Raw genomic sequence first — 21,681 nt, forward strand, 5'->3', positions numbered from 1 at the left:
AGCAGCTCCACTAGATGGAACTCGTCTGGCATGTGCCAGGTCACAAGGCCGGCAATGAGTGATGTGAAACATTAGTAACCAACACTTTACAGATTATAAACTAACCGCAGTCCTTCTGAACCACTCCATATGTATAGGTTAGCTGTGCGTACAGTAGGGTACCTCTAACTGCACACAGACATGCATCTAGAAGCAGGGGTTAGCTCCATGCGTGCATATGCATGGAGGTTAACTCTGAACCAAACTTGTAAAGAAGGCCTGTAAAGAAATAAAACACAGTCTTCTCAAAGCTGGCTGCCATGGATGCGGATGTATCCACAGCAGCCATCTTTTTATTTAATTCCTTGGATGCAGATTTTGCTTGAACTGCCTGTAGGAAAGTGCCATCTTGCCTGGCATGTTACCCCCATTTTTACATGTATATAAGTTTGTTTTTGCCTGTCTCACTGGGATCCTGCTAGCCAGGACCCCAGTGCTCATAGTCTGTGGCCTGAATGTGTGTACCTGTGTAGTGACTAACTGTGTCACTGAGGCTCTAATAACCAGAACCTCAGTGTTTATGCTCTTTCTGCCTTTAAAATTGTCACTGCAGGCTAGTGACCACTTTTACCAATTTCAATTGGCCCACTGGAACACCCTTATAATTCCCTAGAATATGGTACCTAGGTACCCAGGGTAGTGGGGATCCAGGAGATCCCTATGGGCTGCAGCATTTCTTTTGCCACCCATAGGGAGCTCAGACAAACCTTTACACAGGACTGCCACATTATTTCACAGCCATTTTACACTGCACTTAAGTAACTCATAAGTTACCTATATGTCTAACATTCGCTTGCTGAAGGTTAGGTGCAAGTTACTAAGTGTCAGGGCACCCTTGCACTACCAAAGGTGCCCCCACATAGTTCAGGGCCATTTCCCCAGACTTTGTGAGTGCGGAGACGCCATTACATGTGGGCACTACATAGAGGACAATACCTATATTTGGCTTCACAATGGTAACTCTGAATATGGCCAAGTAACATGTCTAAGATCATGGAATTATCCCCAAATGCCAAATCTGGTATTAGAGTGCCAATCCCATGCATCCCTGGGGCTCCACTATGGACCCCAGGTACTGCCAAACCAGCTCTCTAGGGTTTTCTCTGTAACTACCGTTGCTACCACCCCACAGACAAGGTTCTGTCCTCCTGGGGTCTGGGCAGCCCAGTCCCAGGAAGGCGGAACAAAGAATTTCCTCTGAGAGAGGGTGTTACACCCTCTCCCTTTGGAAATAGGTGTTAAAGGCTGCAGAAGGGTAGCCTCTCCCAGCCTCCGGAAATGCTTTGAAGGGCACAGATGGTGCCCTCCTTGCATTAGCCAGTCTACACCAGTTCAGGGAACCCCCAGTCCCTGCTCTGGCGCAAAACTGGACAAAGGAAAGGGGAGTGGCCACTCCCCTGTCCATCACCACCCCAGGGGTGGTGCCCAGAGCTCCTCCAGTGTGTCCCAGACCTCTGCCATCTTGGATCCAGAGGTGTAAGGGCACTCTGGAGGCCTCTGAGTGGCCAGTGCCAGCAGGTGACGTCAGAGACCCCTCCTGATAGGTGCTTACCTGACTAGGTGGCCAATCCTCCTCTGAGGGCTATTTAGCGTCTCTCCAGTGGGGTTTTCCTCGGATAACGACTTGCAAGAATTCACCTGAGTTCCTCTGCACCTCTCTCTTTGACTTCTGCCAAGGATCGACCACTGACTGCTCCAGGACGCCTGCAAAACTGCAACAAAGTAGCAAGAAGACTACCAGCGACATTGTAGCGCCTAATCCTACCGGCTTTCTCAACTGTTTCCTTGTGGTGCATGCTATGGGGGCTGCCTGCCTTCATCCTGCACTGGAAGCCACGAAGAAATCTCCTGTGGGCCAACGGAATCTTCCTCCTGCTTCAGCAGGCACCAAACTTCAGCGTCACCTGTATTCTGGGACCCCTCTCATCCTGACGAGCGTGGCCCCTGGAACACAGGTGGTGGCCTCAAGTTATCATAACTGTCCAGTGGTCTAACTGTCCAAATTTGGAGGAGTTAAGTCCTTGCCTCCCCTCTCCAGACAGTAATCCTGTGCACCGTGTGAACTGCAGCTACTAGGGCTTCTGTGCACATTTCCACAAAATCCTTCATGCACAGCGAAGCCTAGGTCGCCAGCACTCTGTCCTGCAATGCTCAGCTCCCCGAGTTGATCTCCGGCTTCGTGGGACCCTCTTTTCCAGTGTTGAGATGACTGCAGTGTTCAGGCTTCTTGAACCCATGTTCAAGGACTTCTGCGGGTTCTACCTTCTTGTGCGTGGGCTCTCTACATTGCTGAGGGCCCCCTCTGTCTCCTCTCCCAAGTGGCGACATCCTGGTCATTCCTGGGCCCTAGTAGCATCCTTTTTCTTCATACGCGACTCTTGCAGCTAGCAAGGCCTGTTTGTGGCCTTTTGCCAAAGAAAGAACTCTGCATCCTCCAGCACTCCGTGGGACATCTTCTGCACAAAGGAGAAGTTCCTAGCACCTTTCGTTGTTGCAGAACCTTCAGCTTCTTCCATCCAGAGGCGGACATTTTGCACCTTCATGTGGGGTTTAGTGGGCTCCTGCCCCCCCCGGACACTTTCACGACTCTTGGACTTGGTCCCCTTCTTTTGCAGGTCCTCAGGTCCAGGAATCTGTCTTCAGTGCTTTGTAGTCTGTTGTGGTCTTTGCAAAATCCTCTATCACGACTTTAGTGTGTTTCTAGGGAAATAGCAGTACTTTACTCCTACTTTCCTGGGTCTTAGGGTGGGGTATCTTGGACACCCCTAGTGTTTTCTTACACTCCCAGCGACCCTCTACAACAGTGGTTCCCAACCTGTGGTCCAGGGACTCCTGGGGGTCCGTGAAGCCTCTTCAGGGTGTCCGCGACTGCTTAGAAAATTAAATGATATTAACAGATTAAGCCCATAACTTTCAGTAATGACTCAGTAGGGAGTCCCCAGATTCTAATTATGATTCAGTGGGGGTCCTCGGGTTACATTAATGATAAAGTGGGGGTCCACAAAAGTCAAAAGGTTGGGAACCACTGTTCTACACACTACACTAGCCTAGGGGTCCATTTGTGGTTCACATTCCACTTTCTTAGTATATGGTTTGTGTTGCCCCTAGGCCTATTGCATCCTATTGTATTTTACAGTGTTTGCACTACTTTCTGACTGTTTTACTTACCTGATTTTGGTTTGTGTGTATATTTTGTGTATTTTATTTACCTCCTCAGGGAGTAGATCCTCTGAGATATTTTTGCCACATTGTCACTAAAATAAAGTACCTTTATTTTTAGTAACTCTGAGTATTGTTTTTCTTATGATATAGTACCGATATGATATAAGTGGTATAGTAGGAGCTTTGCATGTCTCCTAGTTCAGCCTAAGCTGCTCTGATATAGCTACCTCTATCAGCCTAAGCTGCTAGAACACTACTAATCTACTAACAAGGGATAACTGGACCTGGCACAAGGTGTACGTAACATCAGGTACTCACTATAAGCCAGGCCAGCCTCCTATACTGCCTCTAGAGGGTCACCTGATATATCAGCAATGCCCCTAAAGGGCTTCTACTACCATCTAATTCTACAAACTCCTCCTTCTGCGTGTTTGCTGTACAGTGTGGGGCTCATTCAATTGAACGGACACCACTTGTGACCTTTAAGATATGGCCTGCATGCAGGAAAGCCTGGTACCAGATGGCTTCAGCTCTCCTCATTTAATTCCCCATTTAGGGCCTAGGTGCACATACACAGCTAAACATTCTGAGAACTGCCTTAGTGCACGAAGAATGGTGAAACAATACAGCGAGGGTCTTTTCCAAGCAAGATGTGCCCAAAATGGAAAAGTAACAGGGAGGTGCACACCCGCCTAGGTACAGTCCATTGGCTTGCCCAGATTTTGAGAGCCCGGCTTCCAGTCTGAGTGAATGAAATGAGTTAATAGTTCTCTCTTTACTTTGAAAGTAGGGAATAAAATATTTTTGGAGAATTAAATAAAAATGAATTGTGGTTCCTGATCAGGATATTGGAAAAATAAAGACTGGTTTATTTTTCTTGAAACACCTTATTTTGGACGCCAGTCCTCAGCAGAGTGGCTGGTGGAAACACTAGAACGTGTCCAGCAGGACAGCACAGACCATAACAACAGAAGGTCTTCTTACTGTAACACCATTCTGTGTCTGACAAATATCTGACTACGCAGTGCATTGGGCTTTACTTTTTAGGTTGCGGCTAAGACAGTATTAGCACCTGCATGTATGTGACATACCTGTGACTCATGCAAACAAGCTTTGGCAAAACGAATAAATCCGTCTTTTGCAACTTAGACATATTGACTTCGCCAATGGTTGTTTGTACAGGAACACAAGTGAGTAGTACACATGGCAGAGCCCACATGAGCGTTTTTGTGGTTCAGAGAGATCCAAAAGCATGCCAGCAGTTGATGAATATTTGAAACTGAAAACAGCTCTGAGGCCCCTTCCCCAGAAGGACTGTATTTGTTAACATCATAAGGCACCCAATTCGTTGTCACAGGATTTAGGATATCGCTTCCCACGCTTGCAATGACTGTTATTGCATTATCAAATAGTTTTTTTATAAATTATGCTTATCTCTCAATTTTAAAACAATATACATTTTTTTAATCACTGCACTACAACCATTAACTTCAATTTCAAAAATTAGATTCGCCAACAAAACTCATGATCCTGTGAAATTACAACGCCAATAAAAACTCCACCACCCTCCCCTCCGTCTCATGGGGGGGGGGTTTCTTTAACAGAACATACAGGACATCACAGACAGTGCACAGTGTACTCTCCCCAGAAGGGCCACCAAACCAAAGCCCGTGTCCTCTGCATCACAGGGCACAATTCATAAGGGGGTTTTGGGGCCAGGAATGTCTGTTTACAGATTACAATGCCATTATTTACGCCTGCTGAATTCCCCGAAGTATTTCTGGCAGGAGTACATCCAAGCTGGACAGAAGTTGGCACAGTGGGGAAGAGCCTATGGGGTAGGCCGCATGACATCCTCAGTAGTGTGCCTGCACTTCGACAAAGGATGTGCACCCTGGAATCCATAGAACAAGGGTAATCAAACCACAAATAAACAAGTGTTCTGCCAGGAAAGAAGTCAATGAAAAACAAAATGCATGGGCAAGGGTTCCAAAAAACATGTATGAATAACAGCATTATTACAGCAATGAACACAACTTGAAGTGTTTCGGAGATATCTTTTTCAACAGAGAATATCAGGACACAGTACAGAACCACATGGAAAGAAAGAGACAAAAGCATTGTGGATGTCAAGGTAGGAGTAGTTCACAGCCCAGAAGGACATCTTGAGCAAACCACTCCCTTGATGCTCACCGCTCCTTCAAGCGTCACTCACAGCATTGAAACACACAATGCTGAGTGCACCAGCAATCCAGGGCATCACTACAGACTAACATCTCCTTCCATCACTCCATGCATCAACCGCCTCATGTACACGGGCTACCACACGTTACTGCCCACTGCAAAAATCTAAATCATTGCATTGAGGAAGACATTCCAAGAGCTTCAGCGAGCCTTGGAGAAGAACTGGTTGAATTAACCTAGTTTGAAGTTCAGTTCAGGGAGCCCAGGGCAATACTTCTCTTCATCTTCTGGTTTAGGCTGGTGTAGCACAAGCTTCCCATAACATGTCTTGGTCCTTTACATGACCGGCCCTGATGCAAGGTACACTGGCGAAAGCTTCACTGAAGCACTGTATAGTCAACCCAAGAGTGGAATTATTAGCCTGGGATGTCATCTTATGCAAATTCATCATCTCTAAGGAACAAAACAGAGGGAAGGGGTCCTGCTTTGCCTCTTTGTGATGCTGTCCTAGAGCCACTGACTGCTGCCAGGTGTTCAAGGCATGCAGTATGGAAAGAAGGTCCTGCGTGCAAGACATTGGGTTCGCTATCTCTGCTGTCTCTCTTCCATTCAGGGGTATTAAGGATGTTTTCTGTTCTTCCTCTTCGCTAGTGAAACCCTGTACTGCCCAAATTCAAATGTCAGTTTCAAAGCAGGGAGTTGAGGAAGCATGTATAAAGGGCAAAATCCACTGGGACTACAACCACCACAGGCCTTGGTAGATACCACACGCTGAATGTCAAAGAACAAAGACCTACTTGAATCAACAGCAAAATGAAACCTAGGTCTTTGGCCTGAACTAGCCATAGCTGTCTGCATTTTTCAAAATCTGGCTACTTACAGTCCAGACGTGCATGGTGGGTCAAGGTTTAAAATGTGTTACCTTTGACTGTCTCCACAGTATCAGTGACTTCCCCTCCCTTGTAGTGTATATTTACACTATGCATCATTATAAGCGTCTGAACCTGGTTAGTGGGTGATGTATACTTCTCTACTTTATACCAATGATCTGGTGATTGTAGATGTGACTCAGCTGGGTTTGCAAAGGAAGTTAGATGCTTTTGCTAAATATTGCCAGGAGAACTAACTTACAATCGACTTTGAAAAAACCAATACTCCGGTCTTTGAGGAGGAATGTACTTGGTTGAACTGGAAATGAGGTGTATCATTGAAAGAGTCCCTGTCCTATAAATACCTAGGGGCATTATTTCTTATAGTATGTTACAGTGGAAGATGCATCTCGAAGTGCTGAAAGCATCAGCTATGGTAGGTGGGTTGAAGAAATTTACAATAGATTTTGGAGGACCTTCATTTGAACTTGTCCTTATAGCTCAGAAGGCAGTGGTGCCCACTCAATTGCTTTATGGAGCAGAGATTCTTGGTCTAGGACGTGGGCACAACTGGGAGGAACTGGAAGGAATGAGTCTTAAAAAACGTTTAGATCCCCCTTTGTTGTGATTGATCCAGGCAACGAGATTGGAAATTAGGCTGAATTCCTGGAATAGGACTGCTTCAATCACCAAGGAGTCTTCTCTAGGTGCTGAAGATATATATACTGATGAGGTCAGTTGGGCGGGGAGGGTAACGGATCAGAAGGTAAGGCTGGTGAGCTTATTCAGAGTACAGAGTTATAAAATTGAGGGCCCGCTGCTGCTACCGAAGGGATGTAAGAGATAAGGACTTGTTGGAATCCAGAGTCAGAGACGTGGAATATCTAAGGACTGAGATGTCCACTGGTTATTTAAGTCTCCTGGGTCTCCAATATTCCTTTCTTTACCTTTCTAGACTATCTAACCCAGTAGCACGTCCAGATGTTCATAAGTTTGAGGTGAGGTTGAGTCCGGTGTAGTCGGGCATGCAGGAGAGTTAAGGATATGGGCTGAGGAAGGCATTCGCACTTGTGGGTTTGGAATGTGTTGTTCTACAGGCTATATTTTCATTCATTGTTTATAATTTTTTTCTTAAGCCATCAATTTTAAAACCTCTATTTATGAAATACGGGATTGTGGAATGGGCCAAGGCACTAAGGACTGTATATGATATTAACTTTTGGGATGTAACCTATGCAGTGTGTATGGTTTTTATTGGCTTTGTGGAGGAGAGGCGGCTTTTAAGCCCAATCTTTAATACTAATGAATTTATATATTGTATGTAACATATAGTTTAACAAACCATTGGTTTAAATAAACTTAATTTTCACTAGTACTACTGTCCGCAGCATTCTGTGGGATGAAGATGTAAAGTCCGCACGCTCACCTTCCCCAGGTCCACCCGTGGCTGCTGAGGCTTCTCCTCCATCTCTGTGACCAGCCTCTGGAGAGAGGACCTCTTCTCCTCCAGCTGGGCAGCCTTCTCAAGCCTCATCCTCAAAACCTCCTCCTTTTCTCTTTCCAGTCTGCTGAGAAGACGCATTTTCTCCTTCTCCAGATAGAGCCAAAGCTCCTCAAACTCATGGATAATTCGGTCTCTCTGGCGTTGAACTTTCACCTTTAAAAAACAAAATTAAAAGAGTCACTGCCATCTGTCAAGGACCCCAGAGTGATGTGCTCTCTACTATAGTACAAAAGACCTTCTTGAATTAATACAAACACGTTCTAAAACACTACAGAAAGCAACTCAAAGACAGAAAGAAAAGATTCGTATTTCAGAGGGAAAAACACTAGGATCTCATGGGCATGGGAAGTAATACTACAGGAGCACTGTTCTACAGGACTTTGTGTATCAGCCCCTGAAATATCCAGCTCCCTATTGTTAGAAGTGCAACGAGGACTCAGTATTTTCTGTTTCTAATAAATGTACATGAATAGCATCTAAATAGCACATATGGGGAGAGGATACAGCCAGAGCTCCCGGGTCTCAGCATCGGATGAGCAACCTGTGATTCTGGGCAAATCACTTAGGGAGTAATTTAGAGTTTGTTGGAGGGGTTACTCCACCCCAACTGTGACGGATATCCCATCTGCCAAAATATAAATCACATTATATCCTATATCAGGTCCTTAATCTCCCCATAACTAAAATAAATGAATGTGACCTTGTGTAACGTAACTGATGCTCATGTAAGGTGCTCCAATGCCTTCAGGTCTAGATTGCTCTGCATAAAACTGCAAAAAAAAAATATCACATTTGATTCCAGTTTTAACTGATTTAGAGCTGATTCAGAAAGCCTTTTATGGTTACTTAAAAGAGTTCTACTTTGCATAGTCAAGTATGCCCATGTGCCCTGGCCCCTAGATAAACAAGAAGAGAAGTAAACCTAGGTGTTGCCAGGGGTTTGTTTCAACGCCCTACTTCCAGGCACAAGACCCTTATCAACGTGTCATCAGGACCACTGAATTTATGTGATTTAGCACGTGCTGTGTTTTCTGTCTAATATGAATTTGCCACATTTGCATACTTTCCAGATTTCAGCAAAAGAAAAAATGATTCCTAGCTCCATCAGAGTGTTTGGGTGTTACGGCAGAACTAATGAGGTGAAACCTTTGCCCAGAAAGTGTTAAGACGCAGAAAGGCCAAACTAGTGAAGTAATACTAACACAAAATGTGCTGCCTTTTCTTGACACATAAGTTGGTCAACCTTAACTCTGCATTTGTTCAAATATGTGGACACTCCCTGGTAGGGGGTTTACAGTCCTGAGGGGCTTTTGTAGTGATGTTTTGAGTGTTACTGTAAAGGAGACTCTGTTACCATTTAGTATAATCCTGTTATTAATTTCTGTATTTTTTATGTGTGTCCAGTTCACTGTCTCATGGAATGTGTGTTCTTCACCACACTCCTGAAGGTCACAGGTCGTCCTTGCTACGGATGAACCTGTTGTCATTTTCCTACTTCCACAGAGGTCCCTACTCGCTATAGAACCAGTGTCTCCAACCAGTCGATCGATTTTTAAATAAGCACAAGGTCCCGTTTTCCTTTTGTTTTTTGCAATTTTGAGAATCAGAAGCTGACATGCATACAAGGTACATTGTTCTAGTATGTGTAGCCAATACCAAGAACTAGGACATAAACGTGGTCAATCAACAAGTGGGTATCTGGAAGGAAGGAGAGGGAAGAAAAGGCGGGGGCCAACCACAATATTGCAGTGCTTCTAGGGGCTGCCTTGGGTTCGGGTAGACATGTAGGAACAATGACTAGGGGGCAAGGCAGAGGCAGCAGGGTGAATCAAGCGAGAGTATAGTAGAGGAGCAGAAGGTCTAGAGAGGAGACAAGAAGTATAAAGTGGAGGGGGGGTGTTATGATAGAGGCACCCAGCGCTGTGGTCTGTGTAAGGAAAGGAGGAGGGGGAAGATAGAGAGGGGCAGGGTCTGCAGTAGGGCAGGCGGAAGGTGAGTGAGTTCATAGATAGAGAAATGGATGAGAGAAGGTGAGATGATACAACACAGTGTGGAGTGCACCAGTCTGAATTAAAAGGGGAATATGTGTGGATTTATTCTGTGAATGTGCCAGTGCGGAGTCTGCGCATGTTCCGTGGATAGGTCGCATATTTTCTATGAATGCTCTATGAGTGAGAGGCGGTGTTGTGGTCTAGACAGGACAGGGAGGTCCATCATATGATGGGGGAGAATAAGAGAGGTAGGGAGTGGCTGCCGGAGAGAGATAGAGCCACCGAGAATGGTTCTCACGGACTCCCAAAAGGGGCGTATCAAGGGACAATCACATAGAATGTGTATTTAATCGCAGCGTATCTCAGTACAGCGCCAGCACTGGGCATGTGGCAGCAGGCCCATTTTGCACAATTTAGCTGGAGTCCAATTCCAGGCATGAATGAATTTTGAAGAGACAGAATTTAACGCATGCATCCCACGTGCCCCTATCCAGGGCGTTCAGTATGTCTGTCCAGTCTTCTTCCTCCAAGACTGTTTGGAGGCGGCGCTGCCAGCTAGCACGTAGGTCAGGAAGGAGGGGCTGCAAGTAGAGGTGATGGGCGAGCACTCCACACAGACCCAACATCACTCCTTTGGATCGTCCCCACTTGTTCAAATAAGACAGCAGAGGTGAGGTTTGGGGGGTCCAGGGGAGACCCCTAATGCTCTGCGGAGACAGTGCCGAACTTGCAGATATGGCCATGCTTGGTCCGATTGAAGGCCAAATTCCTCCCATAGTATCGAAAAGGGGTTAAGTTCGCAATTCTCTATGAGTTGGCCCAAGTGGTTGATACCTGCCGAGCTCCATTGTGACCAGTAGAAAGAGGTCCCTCCTATATGCACCTGGTCGTTACCCCATATAGGGGCCCCTTTATGAAGATGGGGATGTGTGCCAAGAAGGTGGTGTGCCCGATGCCAGGCTGTAAGTGCCACATCCAGCTTGATGCATCAATTCTCCTGAGATTCATGAGAGGTATTTGCATGGGCAGCATACCAAGGACATAGGTAAAACGTGGTAGGGTGGCCATCCGCATGGCCTGGACTCTGCCCCACAGAGTGAGCCCCAGATGAGCCCATTTGTCAAAGTCCAGAGACATATGAGTCAGGAGGGGGACCAGGTTACCCACCATCATGTGGTCCAGGCCCCTGTTTACTAGCATTCCTAGATGTTTGACGTGGGATGGTTTTCATTGGAATGGGTAACCAAGGATCGACGCCCACCAGGTAATGTTAGAGAGGGGCAGTGCTCTGCTCTTGTCCCAATTCACCCGGTATCCAGATATGAGTGCAAACCTGTCAATAATCTCTAGTAAGGCCGGGATGGAGCGATCCAAATCTGTTAAGGTGAGTAGTATATCATCTGCGGATAAATAGTCTGCAATATCCAAGCGTATGGATTTGGTTTCTGCCGCCAGTGTGGACATGGTGGAGTCCATCCCCTCCAGCTGCCGACCCACCGAAGTGATTTCCAGAAGAGTGAAGTTAATGGTAGTGCCTTGCTCTGGGGTTTCAGTAGCAATGAGTGAGTTTGTCGGTTGGGATTCTCAGAGCAAGGCCAGCGGGTGGGAGTGGTGGAGGGTTTCAGAGAAGAGTAGCTGTCTCGTTGGATTTATCACTGGACTTTGCGGTGGCCATCACTGGACCGTATTCCCTTAGTCTATACTGTAGCAGTATCTGGATAGGGTAAGTCCTGTGCTCAGTAGTTTTGCTATGCAGGAGACACAAAGCACGTTATGCACGACGGAAGGTGTTCTTCATCAGACAGAGAGGAGAAGGTGTCCGTACCCTCCCTGTACTTCACTCAGGTGGGTTACAAGGTTCTGCCGACTAGCAATCTCTGCCCAGATGGGGTCCGATCCTACCCCTGCTGCCTCGTGCACCTGTGCGGGTGGTCCCCCACTCGATCACCCGCTTCCCACGTGCTGTCGCTGCGATTGATGTGGGTAAAGAAGGGGCGAAGAAGAGCAGGCAGGATTCCATCTCCCAATGCGTCCCCAGGTCAGGCCTCTTTGCCACTGTATGCAAACCTCCACTAGGCCAAAGGGTCCATAGGGTGTTTGAAGCTGCCAGTCCGAGGCTCACCAGCCAGCAACCTAGGACTATACAGCGTTGGTGCATAAGCACTGAGAGTAAAGAAGGAGGGGGGGTACGCTGACCTCCAGGCGCACCCCCCCAGGTGGCAGCAGCAAGACATAGCAGCCGCGCGTGTCCAGGTTATCATGGCTGGCCCATGACGCCTCCTACATTAATGGGCTCTAGGCCCTGCTTCTCCCAAAGCAACGCTCCTCGTCGACCGGCAAGCAGGCCGCACCACCACCGGCTTCAAGAGTACGCACCATCCACCAGTTCGCGTGCTTTCATCCGTAGCTGTAAGGCCCCCTGTGGCAGCATCAGAGAGAGTGAGGGGTCAGGTATGTCGCAATCGTCGCAGCCGTTGCGCAAGGCCGCTGCTTCACGGAGGCTTTAGGCCCCAGCCCCGCTGTCACTCCTCAATTTCGCCGGCCGGCCTCCACTCCTGCAGGACCTTCCAGCAGAGACACCATGTCGGCACAATTCCTCAGACCACATGCAGTGCCCTATACTGTCGCCTCAGCCCCCCCGCCTCCACTCAGGGCCCGCCGTGGCGCAGAGCTTGTCTATCAGGCGGCCATCTCTCAACGTGGCCAGACCACCCACATTTTCCTTTTAAAGGTATTTGTTTTACAGTATTGTCATCAGGTTGCAGATAGCAGCTGAGCAGTGCTAGAGTCAGATTTATGACCCATGGTGAGACACAGAGGTGAACAGCTGTAGTATTGAGTTATTGAAACCTTAAATAAAAGTTCTTGTCAACTCAGTATTGGACGTGAGTACAAAATGAGGTTTCTGAATGCTGTTAAATGGGAGAAAATTAAAATGAAAATCTACCTTAATCTTTAACTTAACTCTTTATTTTAATGTTCTCCCATTTTAAAGTTTCACATTTGCAAACAACAGACCTCTTGCCCCCAGTTGGCAAGTAGTATAATGGTAAAATACTGTTGTTTAAAGTGCAGACAAAATGTTCTAGGTTATAAACATTTTTGCAGAACATTTTTCTGCATTTTATGTTTCTCCCATTACAAAAAAAGGGATTGTATGTTAAGGGATATGCCACTTATAGCGAAAGGTTTGTCCTGTGCTGCATGTACATACAACATAGACTCTTATTCACCCTTACAAATATATCCTATTTATACGCACACGTTCAAACATCCACAAAAACCACGCTGTCACTGACACACATGGCAGTCCTGTCATAGTGCCCCTCATTCTAAACCATATTATCATATTTTGTTCTAACCACATAATCTGCCTCTTTGGACATTAGCTACCAATGGGAGATTTTTATGGAGTACTTGGCGCTCTCCTTCAATGCAATAGAAATAGAATCAGTAATTCACCAGACGGTGCCATTCACTGGGATAAGTCCCCCACTAAACCCAGAAATGATAACATCAGCTGCTATCACACATATATAACTATGAAAGGCAAGCGCCTTAACCCAGAAAAATGCCAATTAATATATCATTAAATACTCAAAGTCCTTAATTAAAAAATGCTCCATTGTTTGACTCATGATCTTCTTTATTCTTCTTTAAATTGTTTCATCCAAAATTGCTCCTGTTCCAGTCCTAGTCAACACGTGTTTCGTCTGAGATTACCCCTTGACTTCCTCAGGACTTTCTGATCTCTCAATGTCAATCATATATCAACGTCTGTCGCTCTTATAGTTTAAAAGTTGCTACAACAGTGCCATTAGCCATCTGACCATCTGCGTATATTTAATGTACGCCGTTTCTTGCAAAAGACTTTGGACATTAGGCTTCAAATTAATGAAGCTGGTCCTGGGGGTGCCATTAGCAATGCACAAGTTGTTTAGCCTTCAAAAGTGTACAATGATTTCCACTGATCAGAAGTAGCTCTCACTACAGAAAAGGTTGGAGACTCCTGGTGTAGAACAGCTTGATAACCTGCTGGTTTCATAGTGCTACTCTTAGTAATCTGAAACAATGCAGTATGAGTATGAATCTTCTGTTTATTTTGTGATGACTGGTACTGATGGCTCCTCTGGTGGACACTGTGCTGTGGACCAGGTGAGGGTGTGTCCCTGGTGGAACTTTGAAGCATCCTATGATGGCTTCACTGCAGCCTGTTCTCCAGCTGTATGCTTTGGCACAAGGACACATCAGCTTGAAAAACACATGTAGAAAAAAATCACTATGTAAATCTAATTACCTGTTAACAAAGAACAGAGCATAGAAGACATAGGAAAGGTGGATTACTGTGTGTAAAAGATCCAAATAGTTAAATACATCTTTAGACCTCACTGCTAGATCACATCATTTAACAAGTGAAGGCAGCCCACAGGTACCATGCTTAATCTGAAAGGCCCTCTGACACCGCAGACCATTTAGCCTCACGCCATAACCATGATTCCTGATTATCGGGACATCTGATTTCTTGACCATGAACCCTGATTACTATTTACACCAGATGGCTTTATCTTAATTCCAGATTACTGATTACACCTGTTGGTTTTTATATTAATTTCAGATTACGGTTTACACTTGATAGTTTTACATTAATTCCAGATTACGTTTTACACCTGATGCCTTAAAATGATTCCAGATTACCGTTACATCTGATGGCTTTACTACGATTCTCGATTACCTGCTCAGTCGTGGTTGACGGGCCATCATCAGACATGGAGGCACACAGGAGTGGCTGAAGCAGTGTTTGATGCCATGGGCCACAGCAGAGTGCAAAGCCAGTGATGTGAGTATATGGTGCGAGGATAGAATTCAAGAGCCTCTAGATAACCCTGCGTGCTCTCAGGTGCTTTAATCCCTCCTCCTCCTTGCCAACTGCTGCCTAGGTTATAACCAGGAACCCTGTCGCATTGGCCTTCTTGCACTGATTGTGTGTTCACTTCTTGCCTGTCCACGAAGGTTGCAGCATCTCCTTTCCTCTTTGCATAACTTGACCTTGGCCAAGCATATCTCTTCCTCTATGTAGTTTATTCCTCTACTCTGTACTGGTGCACAGAGCTATTGAAGGTCATATGTACCTGCTTCAGAGGCCACCTTACAGTGGCAGCCTGTGAAGGGATGCAGTCAGCACCACGTACATCTTACTGTAGGTGTTGTTCAGCTCCATGGAAAGCAGTACCGCACAATGTCCACTGTCACTCTGATTTCCATGGAGATGGCAAGCATCCCATAATGTTTGAGTATGTGACTCAGACCTCCGCCTGCCAATCAATGGCTGATGCCAGGCTCTGCCCTCTTTGCCAGAGATTGAGAACCAATGAGGAGCGTGGAAGGCAGCCTCTGTGTTGTGGAGCTTCTGTTAATATTTCCACCCACAACTGCGGAGGCCACAGAATTCAGCTCCCATTCTCCTTCTAGTTTAGTAGAAAATGCCATACTCACCTCAAGCTCTGATGCCTGGAAGCTCTCCTCATTCTGAAATCCAATCAGCTCCTCCATCAGATTTATTTTGAGGTTTTTCAGTTGAATATCAATTGTTTTCTAAGAAAAGAAAACAACACAATTAGATTCACTGGAGTATGTGTTCTTAAGGCTGATGTTGTGGTCTCAAACCACCTCCCTCTCCAGCATGTACTGATGCCTTCTCCTCCCCATCCCCAAGTCCATCCTGCAGTTCCTCCCCTTTCCTCCTGTTCTCCATCCTGCCCCTTGCTTTGTTCACTTCCTTCATCCCATTGATAGGAATCTATGCTCAATTTATGTTATCCTAACAACAATACTTCTCAAAGGGCAGTAACAATGCTTACCCTAGGAGTCTAGATGCATAAAACAGAGAAGATCACAACTCCATGACTCCCTGCACTGAGAGATGACACACTCATGTCATACCTACATTACATACATGAGGAGAGGTCATTTACCATAAAGGAGTGTGTATTCACCATTCTAACTCCGCACATGCCTTGATACTGCGATAGTCTACACAACGGGGCAAAGCACATATGAGTGCGTGTTATAGTAGGGTCTCTAGTTGGGAGAAGTATTCACCCTGTCCAAGAAGCACCACAATCCCAGTCAGGGTAATTCAGATACATGTCAGAAATTAACCTGTACTCACCCTCTGGTAGCTTGGCACATGTCAGACAGGCTTAACTTAGGAGGCAGTGTGTAAAGTATTTGAGCAACAATTATAACAGTAAAACAGTGAAAACACCACAGCTAGTTAGAAAAATAGAGCTTAATTTAATGAACAGAACAAGACCGAAATGATAAAAATCCAATAAATTGAAGTTTAGATATGAGTTTGTAAAAAATATCTGGAAATATAGGGGGTCATTCTGACCTCGGCGTTAAAAGGCGCTTACTGACGGTCAGAAGACCGCCAGAACACTGCCGCGGTAAACCGCCACGGTCATTCTGACCCGCAACTGGCAAACCGCCAAAAACCCGACATCCACAAAAGTCCGCCACACCAAAGGTCAGCGAAAAAATGGCGATGACCAAACCTCCACCGTCACGCCAACAGAAATACGCCCATTCCATTCCGACCCACAAATCCCCGCAGCGGTCTTTCAACCGCGGTATTCCATTGGCGGTACACACCGCAGCGGTCAAAATACACACACACATAGAAAACTCAGCCACATTGGTCAGCGTGAAACACACACACCTGATACACATACTAACACCACTCCCACACACCCAACACAATATAAAACACACACCCACATCACCCACAAACCCCTACGACCCGAAATTCTTGACGAAGGCTAGAGAGAGAGCACAGAATTGACAATCCCACAACACAGAGGCACACTATACCATCACCCACACAGAATCCACGCACCAAACACCACACACCACCACACGCACCACACTCATCACCATAAACGCCACCCCACACCTCATCCACACCACCCCATGGCACCCCAAAGACACCCCAGGTTCACTGACGCAGAACTCAGGGTCATGGTGGAGGAAATAGTCCGTGTAGAGCCCCAGCTCTTCGGGGCACAGGTGCAGCACACCACAATTGCCAGGAAGATGGAGCTATGGCAAAGGATAGAGGACAGGGTCAACGCGGTGGGACAGCATCCACGCAATCGGGATGACATAAGGAAGAGCTGGAATGACCTACGGGGGAAGGTGCGTTCCATGGTATCAAGGCACAACATTGCGGTGCAGAAGACTGGCGGCGGACCCCCACCTACTCCCCCAGAATTCACAGCATGGGAGGAGGAAGTCTTGCACATCCTGCATCCTGAGGGCCTCGCAGGAGTAGGCGGAGGAATGGACTCTGGTAAGTCAAATCTCCACTACTGCTTCCCACCCCCACCCCACCTGCATGCCAAATCATACCCCCACCCTCACCCCCACCCCCATCACACCAACTCCTTGCAAATGGCTCACCATCACAACCCACCCATCCCAACACCAAGCCCTGCATGCGACCACAAAGCATGGACACCCATCACCAAAGCATGCCCACTGCACACACACATCACCCCCACAAGCCACCCTCACAAAAGCCCCCAAAAGGGAATGCCTGCACTTGGGTACACGGACACCCACCCATCACACGAAATGCCACACACAGAAGCAATAACCATACCTTTATACCCCTGCAGGACCCGAACGCCACCACACCGCCACGGAGGGTACAGAGATGTCCATCCCACCCCCAGAAGAGGCCCCCAGCGATGACAGCAGCTCTGTCTCCCTGGACCCAGATGACCAGCCCGGCCCATCGGGGACCTCTGGACAGTCGGTTCCCCACCGACAGCCACAGGCTACACCAGACCCAACCCCCTCTGGGAACACCAGCACAGCTCCCACCCAGCGGGCCCATGCCTCTGTCTCCAGGGCAAGTCAATCAGCGGTGTGTCCACCACTACAGGGCACCCAGGTTGACCCACCACCCCAACAACAACAGGGACCTGGGGGCAGTGGTAGTGGGCACACCGTCCAGGGGACTGAGGCCCAGGAACACAGGGGAACTGGGAGGGCAGCTGTGCGACAGGGGGGGGACAGGCCCAGGGAACCGACTCTCCAAGAGGCCCTCTCCTCCATCATGGGAGCTTACCACCACTCCCAGGAGACGATGGCGATGGTACTGGCCAGGTTCCAGGAGATCCAGGCACTGCAGGAGGAACGGTACATGGGGTTCAGAGAGGAACTGAGGAACATCGGTTCCGCAATGGGGACCATCGTCGTGGCCCTTAACCAGATAGTCACCACATTGCGGGACCATGTGGCACCCCAAAGGGCCCCTGTCACTAGCCCAGGCCAGGAACAGCCTACCACCTCCGCCGGCGCTAGTGGACAGGAGGCCCCCACACAACAACAGGCCACCAGAACCCCACCTCCTGCAGAAGAAGAACCACCCCGCAAGCGGAACCTGAGATCTCACAAGAAGACAGAGTAGGATTGCAAGACCCCTGCCAGCCTAAGATACCCCCTGATGTCATCCCACTGTCCCACATTGTCACCCTGTCCAACCTTTAACTGCCCCTGCTCCATCCTTCCACAGGCATATGGACAATGCACCTGTGCGACTGAGAACTGGACTCTGCCATGGACATTACTCCACCCCCACCCATCACCTTTTTACTATCATGTACCTATATGTAGCACTTAAAATAAATCACTTATTGCACATAAAATAACAGGAGTCTGCTTGTATTCTTAACAAATGTATTACACATAACGGTGCAATAATGTCCAGTTACTTTGTGATGACAACATACCAATTTCAATAAGCTTTAGTACATGGGCAAACAAAGCAGAAGCCACACAGTGGGTCATACAGCTCTGAAAAGGGAAGGGAAAGTCACAAATCAGTAAACAGGAACTGGGGGGAAACACAGACAGTGGAGACGCATGAGGCCTTAAGTAAATGTAAAATGGCGTGGGTGATTCTTACCTGTGTGCTATATGACTGTATCCCTGTTGTATGACTGTATCCCTGTTGTCCGTGTCGTCCCCGTCGTCTTCCTCCTCTTCACTCTCCCCAGGCTCCACAGCTGCTACAACACCACCATCTGGAGCATCCTCCTGCAGAAAAGGCACCTGGCGTCGCAAAGCAAGTTTGTGAAGCATACAGCAGGCCACGATGATCTGGCACACCTTCTTTGGTGAGTACATTAGGGATCCCCCTGTCATATGCAGGCACCTAAACCTGGCCTTCAGGACCCCGAAGGTCCTTTCTATGATCCTCCTAGTTCGCCCCTGGGCCTCATTGTACCGTTCCTCAGCCCTGGTCCGGGGATTCCTCACTGGGGTCAGTAGCCACGACAGGTTGGGGTAACCAGAGTCACCAATTAGCCACACACAGTGTCTCTGTAGCTGTTCCATCACATAAGGGATGCTGCTATTTCGCATGACATACGCGTCATGCACTGACACAGGGAACTTGGCATTTACATGGGAGATGTACTGGTCAGCCAAGCAGACCACCTGGACATTCATCGAATGATAACTTTTTCTGTTTCTGTACACCTGCTCACTTTCTTTGGGGGGAACCAAAGCCACATGGGTCCCATCAATGGCACCAATGATGTTGGGGATATGTCCAAGGGCATAGAAAACACCCTTCACTGTAGCCAAATCGCCCACCTCAGGGAAAATAATGTAGCTCTGCATGTATTTCATCAGGGCAGACAACACTCTGGACAAAACCTTAGAAAACATAGGCTGAGACATCCCAGATGATATGGCCACTGTTGTCTGAAAAGACCCACTTGCCAAAAAATGGAGTACTGACAGAACCTGCACCAGAGGGGGAATCCCTGTGGATTGGCGGATGGGGGACATCAGGTCTGGCTCCAGCTGGGCACATAGTTCATGTATAGTTGCTCTGTCAAGCCTGTATGTAAGTATGATATGTCGTTCTTCCATTGTCGACAGGTCCACCAGCGGTCGGTACACGGGAGGATTCACCCTTCTCCTCGCAAGTCCCAGCGGATGGTGCCTAGGAAGGACAACATGGAGCACAGAGTCAAGCAACCCACAGGTTCGTTCACACAGCTTGCACAGTACACAAATCGCTATGCATTGAATGGCTGGTGAGTAGCAATGCAAGGCCTAGGCCTGTGTGACGCAGTAGAAATTATGCCATACGGGCCCTTGAAATGGCGGCTGCCTGACCTGTGAAGTGTGACAGTGGGATGTGAGGTCAATGCGCTGGCGTGGCACACCGTGGCGGTAGGCGGTCGAAGACCGCGGTGCTAAGCCGCATTGGTTAACATTGCACCCTATGGACTTCAGTAGCCAATGAGGATGTGCGCCTGCGGTCGCGGTACGCACCGCCGCGGGCGTGACCGCCATTTTCTATCTGATTAATCACTCGAGACCTGATCATCCACAGGAGAGGACCTATACTGCAAGTGCTGCTGCGACCTCGGTCTGGGAGATACAATGGCTGCTGCGACTGGGGAAAGGGCCCCTGCCTTCACTTCTGAAGAATTGGAGAAACTTGTTGATGGGGTCCTCCCCCAGTATGCGCTACTCTACGGTCCTCCAGACCAACAGGTTAGTACACAGGGTGCACGTTGAATGGGCTATGCCTGTGTTGAGTGGGGTGTATGTAAGATGGTAGGGAGGGGAGCGAATGAGGAGTGCAACGCACGAAAGATGAGAGCATGTGCCACATGGCAAGGTTGGGGAGGGGGGGCCACTCACATTGACCAGGCAGAAAAGTAATGAGATTTCCTTTACCACCCTGTACATGTCACATAGGTCAGCGCCCATCAGAAGATCGACATTTGGCGTGCCATCGCCAAGGACGTCCGGGCCCTGGGGGTCCACAACAGATGGGGCACCCACTGCCGAAAGAGGTGGGAGGACATCCGCCGCGGGACCAGAAAGACCGCCGAGTCTCTGCTGGGGATGGCCTCCCAACGTAGGAGGGGCGCCAGCCGCCAATTGACCCCCCTGATGTCCCGGATCCTGGCGGTGGCCTACCCCGATTTGGATCAGCACATTCCGCTATCTTTGAGCGCAGTGAAGGTGTCTGGGTGGGGGAGGAGGGCTGTGGCTATCTCTAGGCCAGGGCGCATTCTGTAGGCTAGGCCCCTCCGTTAGGCATGGCCCTGTGCCCCCGCCCCCCACCTCTGTAGGGTGCCAAGTACAGCTATTCATGGCCTTGTGTCATCTATGTGTGCATTTGTTGTCCATAGACCTGTAGGCCTAGTCACAATAACTGAGTAGTGTACCCCGATTGCGCGGCCTAGTGCAGGGGGCTTCTGTGTCTGTCGTCTCCGACAACGGTGTTGCCAATGCATGCACTCAACCTGTCTTCATTTCTCCCCCCCACCCATTTTCTTTGTCTTCCTGTTCATGTGTGCAATAGCATCATCAGGCGGAGGAGTAGTGGCATCGGCGCACGAGGGAGCTGCATCTCACATGGCCCCGGAGGGCCATGCAACAGACTCCGAGTACACCAGTGAGACGGAGGGCGAGTGGAGGTCCACAACGGGGACCCGTGGAGACGTCAGCGACACCGACACGTCCTCGGAAGGGAGCTCCCTTGCGGTGGCGGCAACATCCGTGCCCACCGCCACAACAGGTACAGCCGCCACCCAGCGCACCAGCCCCGCCCTCCCAGCAGCCCCTCAGCCTTTGCCCCGTGCCCGCTCGGCCAGGAAGCCGGGCATCTCCTTCACCCCAGGCACCTCAGGCCCTGCCCAGTTACCCCTGCTGCCCTCAGTGAGGAGGTCATTGACCTCCTGCGGACGCTCATTGTTGGGCAGTCTACCCTTTTGAATGCCATCCAGGGTGTAGAAAGGGAGGTGCATCGGAGCAATGCATACCTGGAGGGCATTCATTTGGGTCAGGCTGCCCATCAGCGATCGTTCAACGCTCTGGCCTCAGCACTGACGGC

The 21,681-nt window shown here is 48.4% G+C and overlaps 1 protein-coding gene across 1 annotated transcript in view; it reads right to left on the minus strand.

Annotated features, from left to right (window-relative positions):
- The window catches only part of LOC138249670 (E3 ubiquitin-protein ligase TRIM39-like), an 84,952-nt gene that overhangs the window by 12,908 nt on the left and 50,363 nt on the right, over positions 1–21,681 (minus strand). Inside the window, exons 5-6 of the mRNA XM_069203631.1 lie at positions 15,243–15,341; positions 7,681–7,911 (exon numbers count right to left, since the gene is read on the minus strand). Coding sequence (XP_069059732.1) covers positions 7,681–7,911; positions 15,243–15,341 — 330 coding nt within the window. The remainder of the gene's footprint in view (positions 1–7,680; positions 7,912–15,242; positions 15,342–21,681) is intronic.

Source organism: Pleurodeles waltl, chromosome 8 (assembly GCF_031143425.1).
Source record: "Pleurodeles waltl isolate 20211129_DDA chromosome 8, aPleWal1.hap1.20221129, whole genome shotgun sequence".
Lineage (NCBI taxonomy): Eukaryota > Metazoa > Chordata > Amphibia > Caudata > Salamandridae > Pleurodeles > Pleurodeles waltl.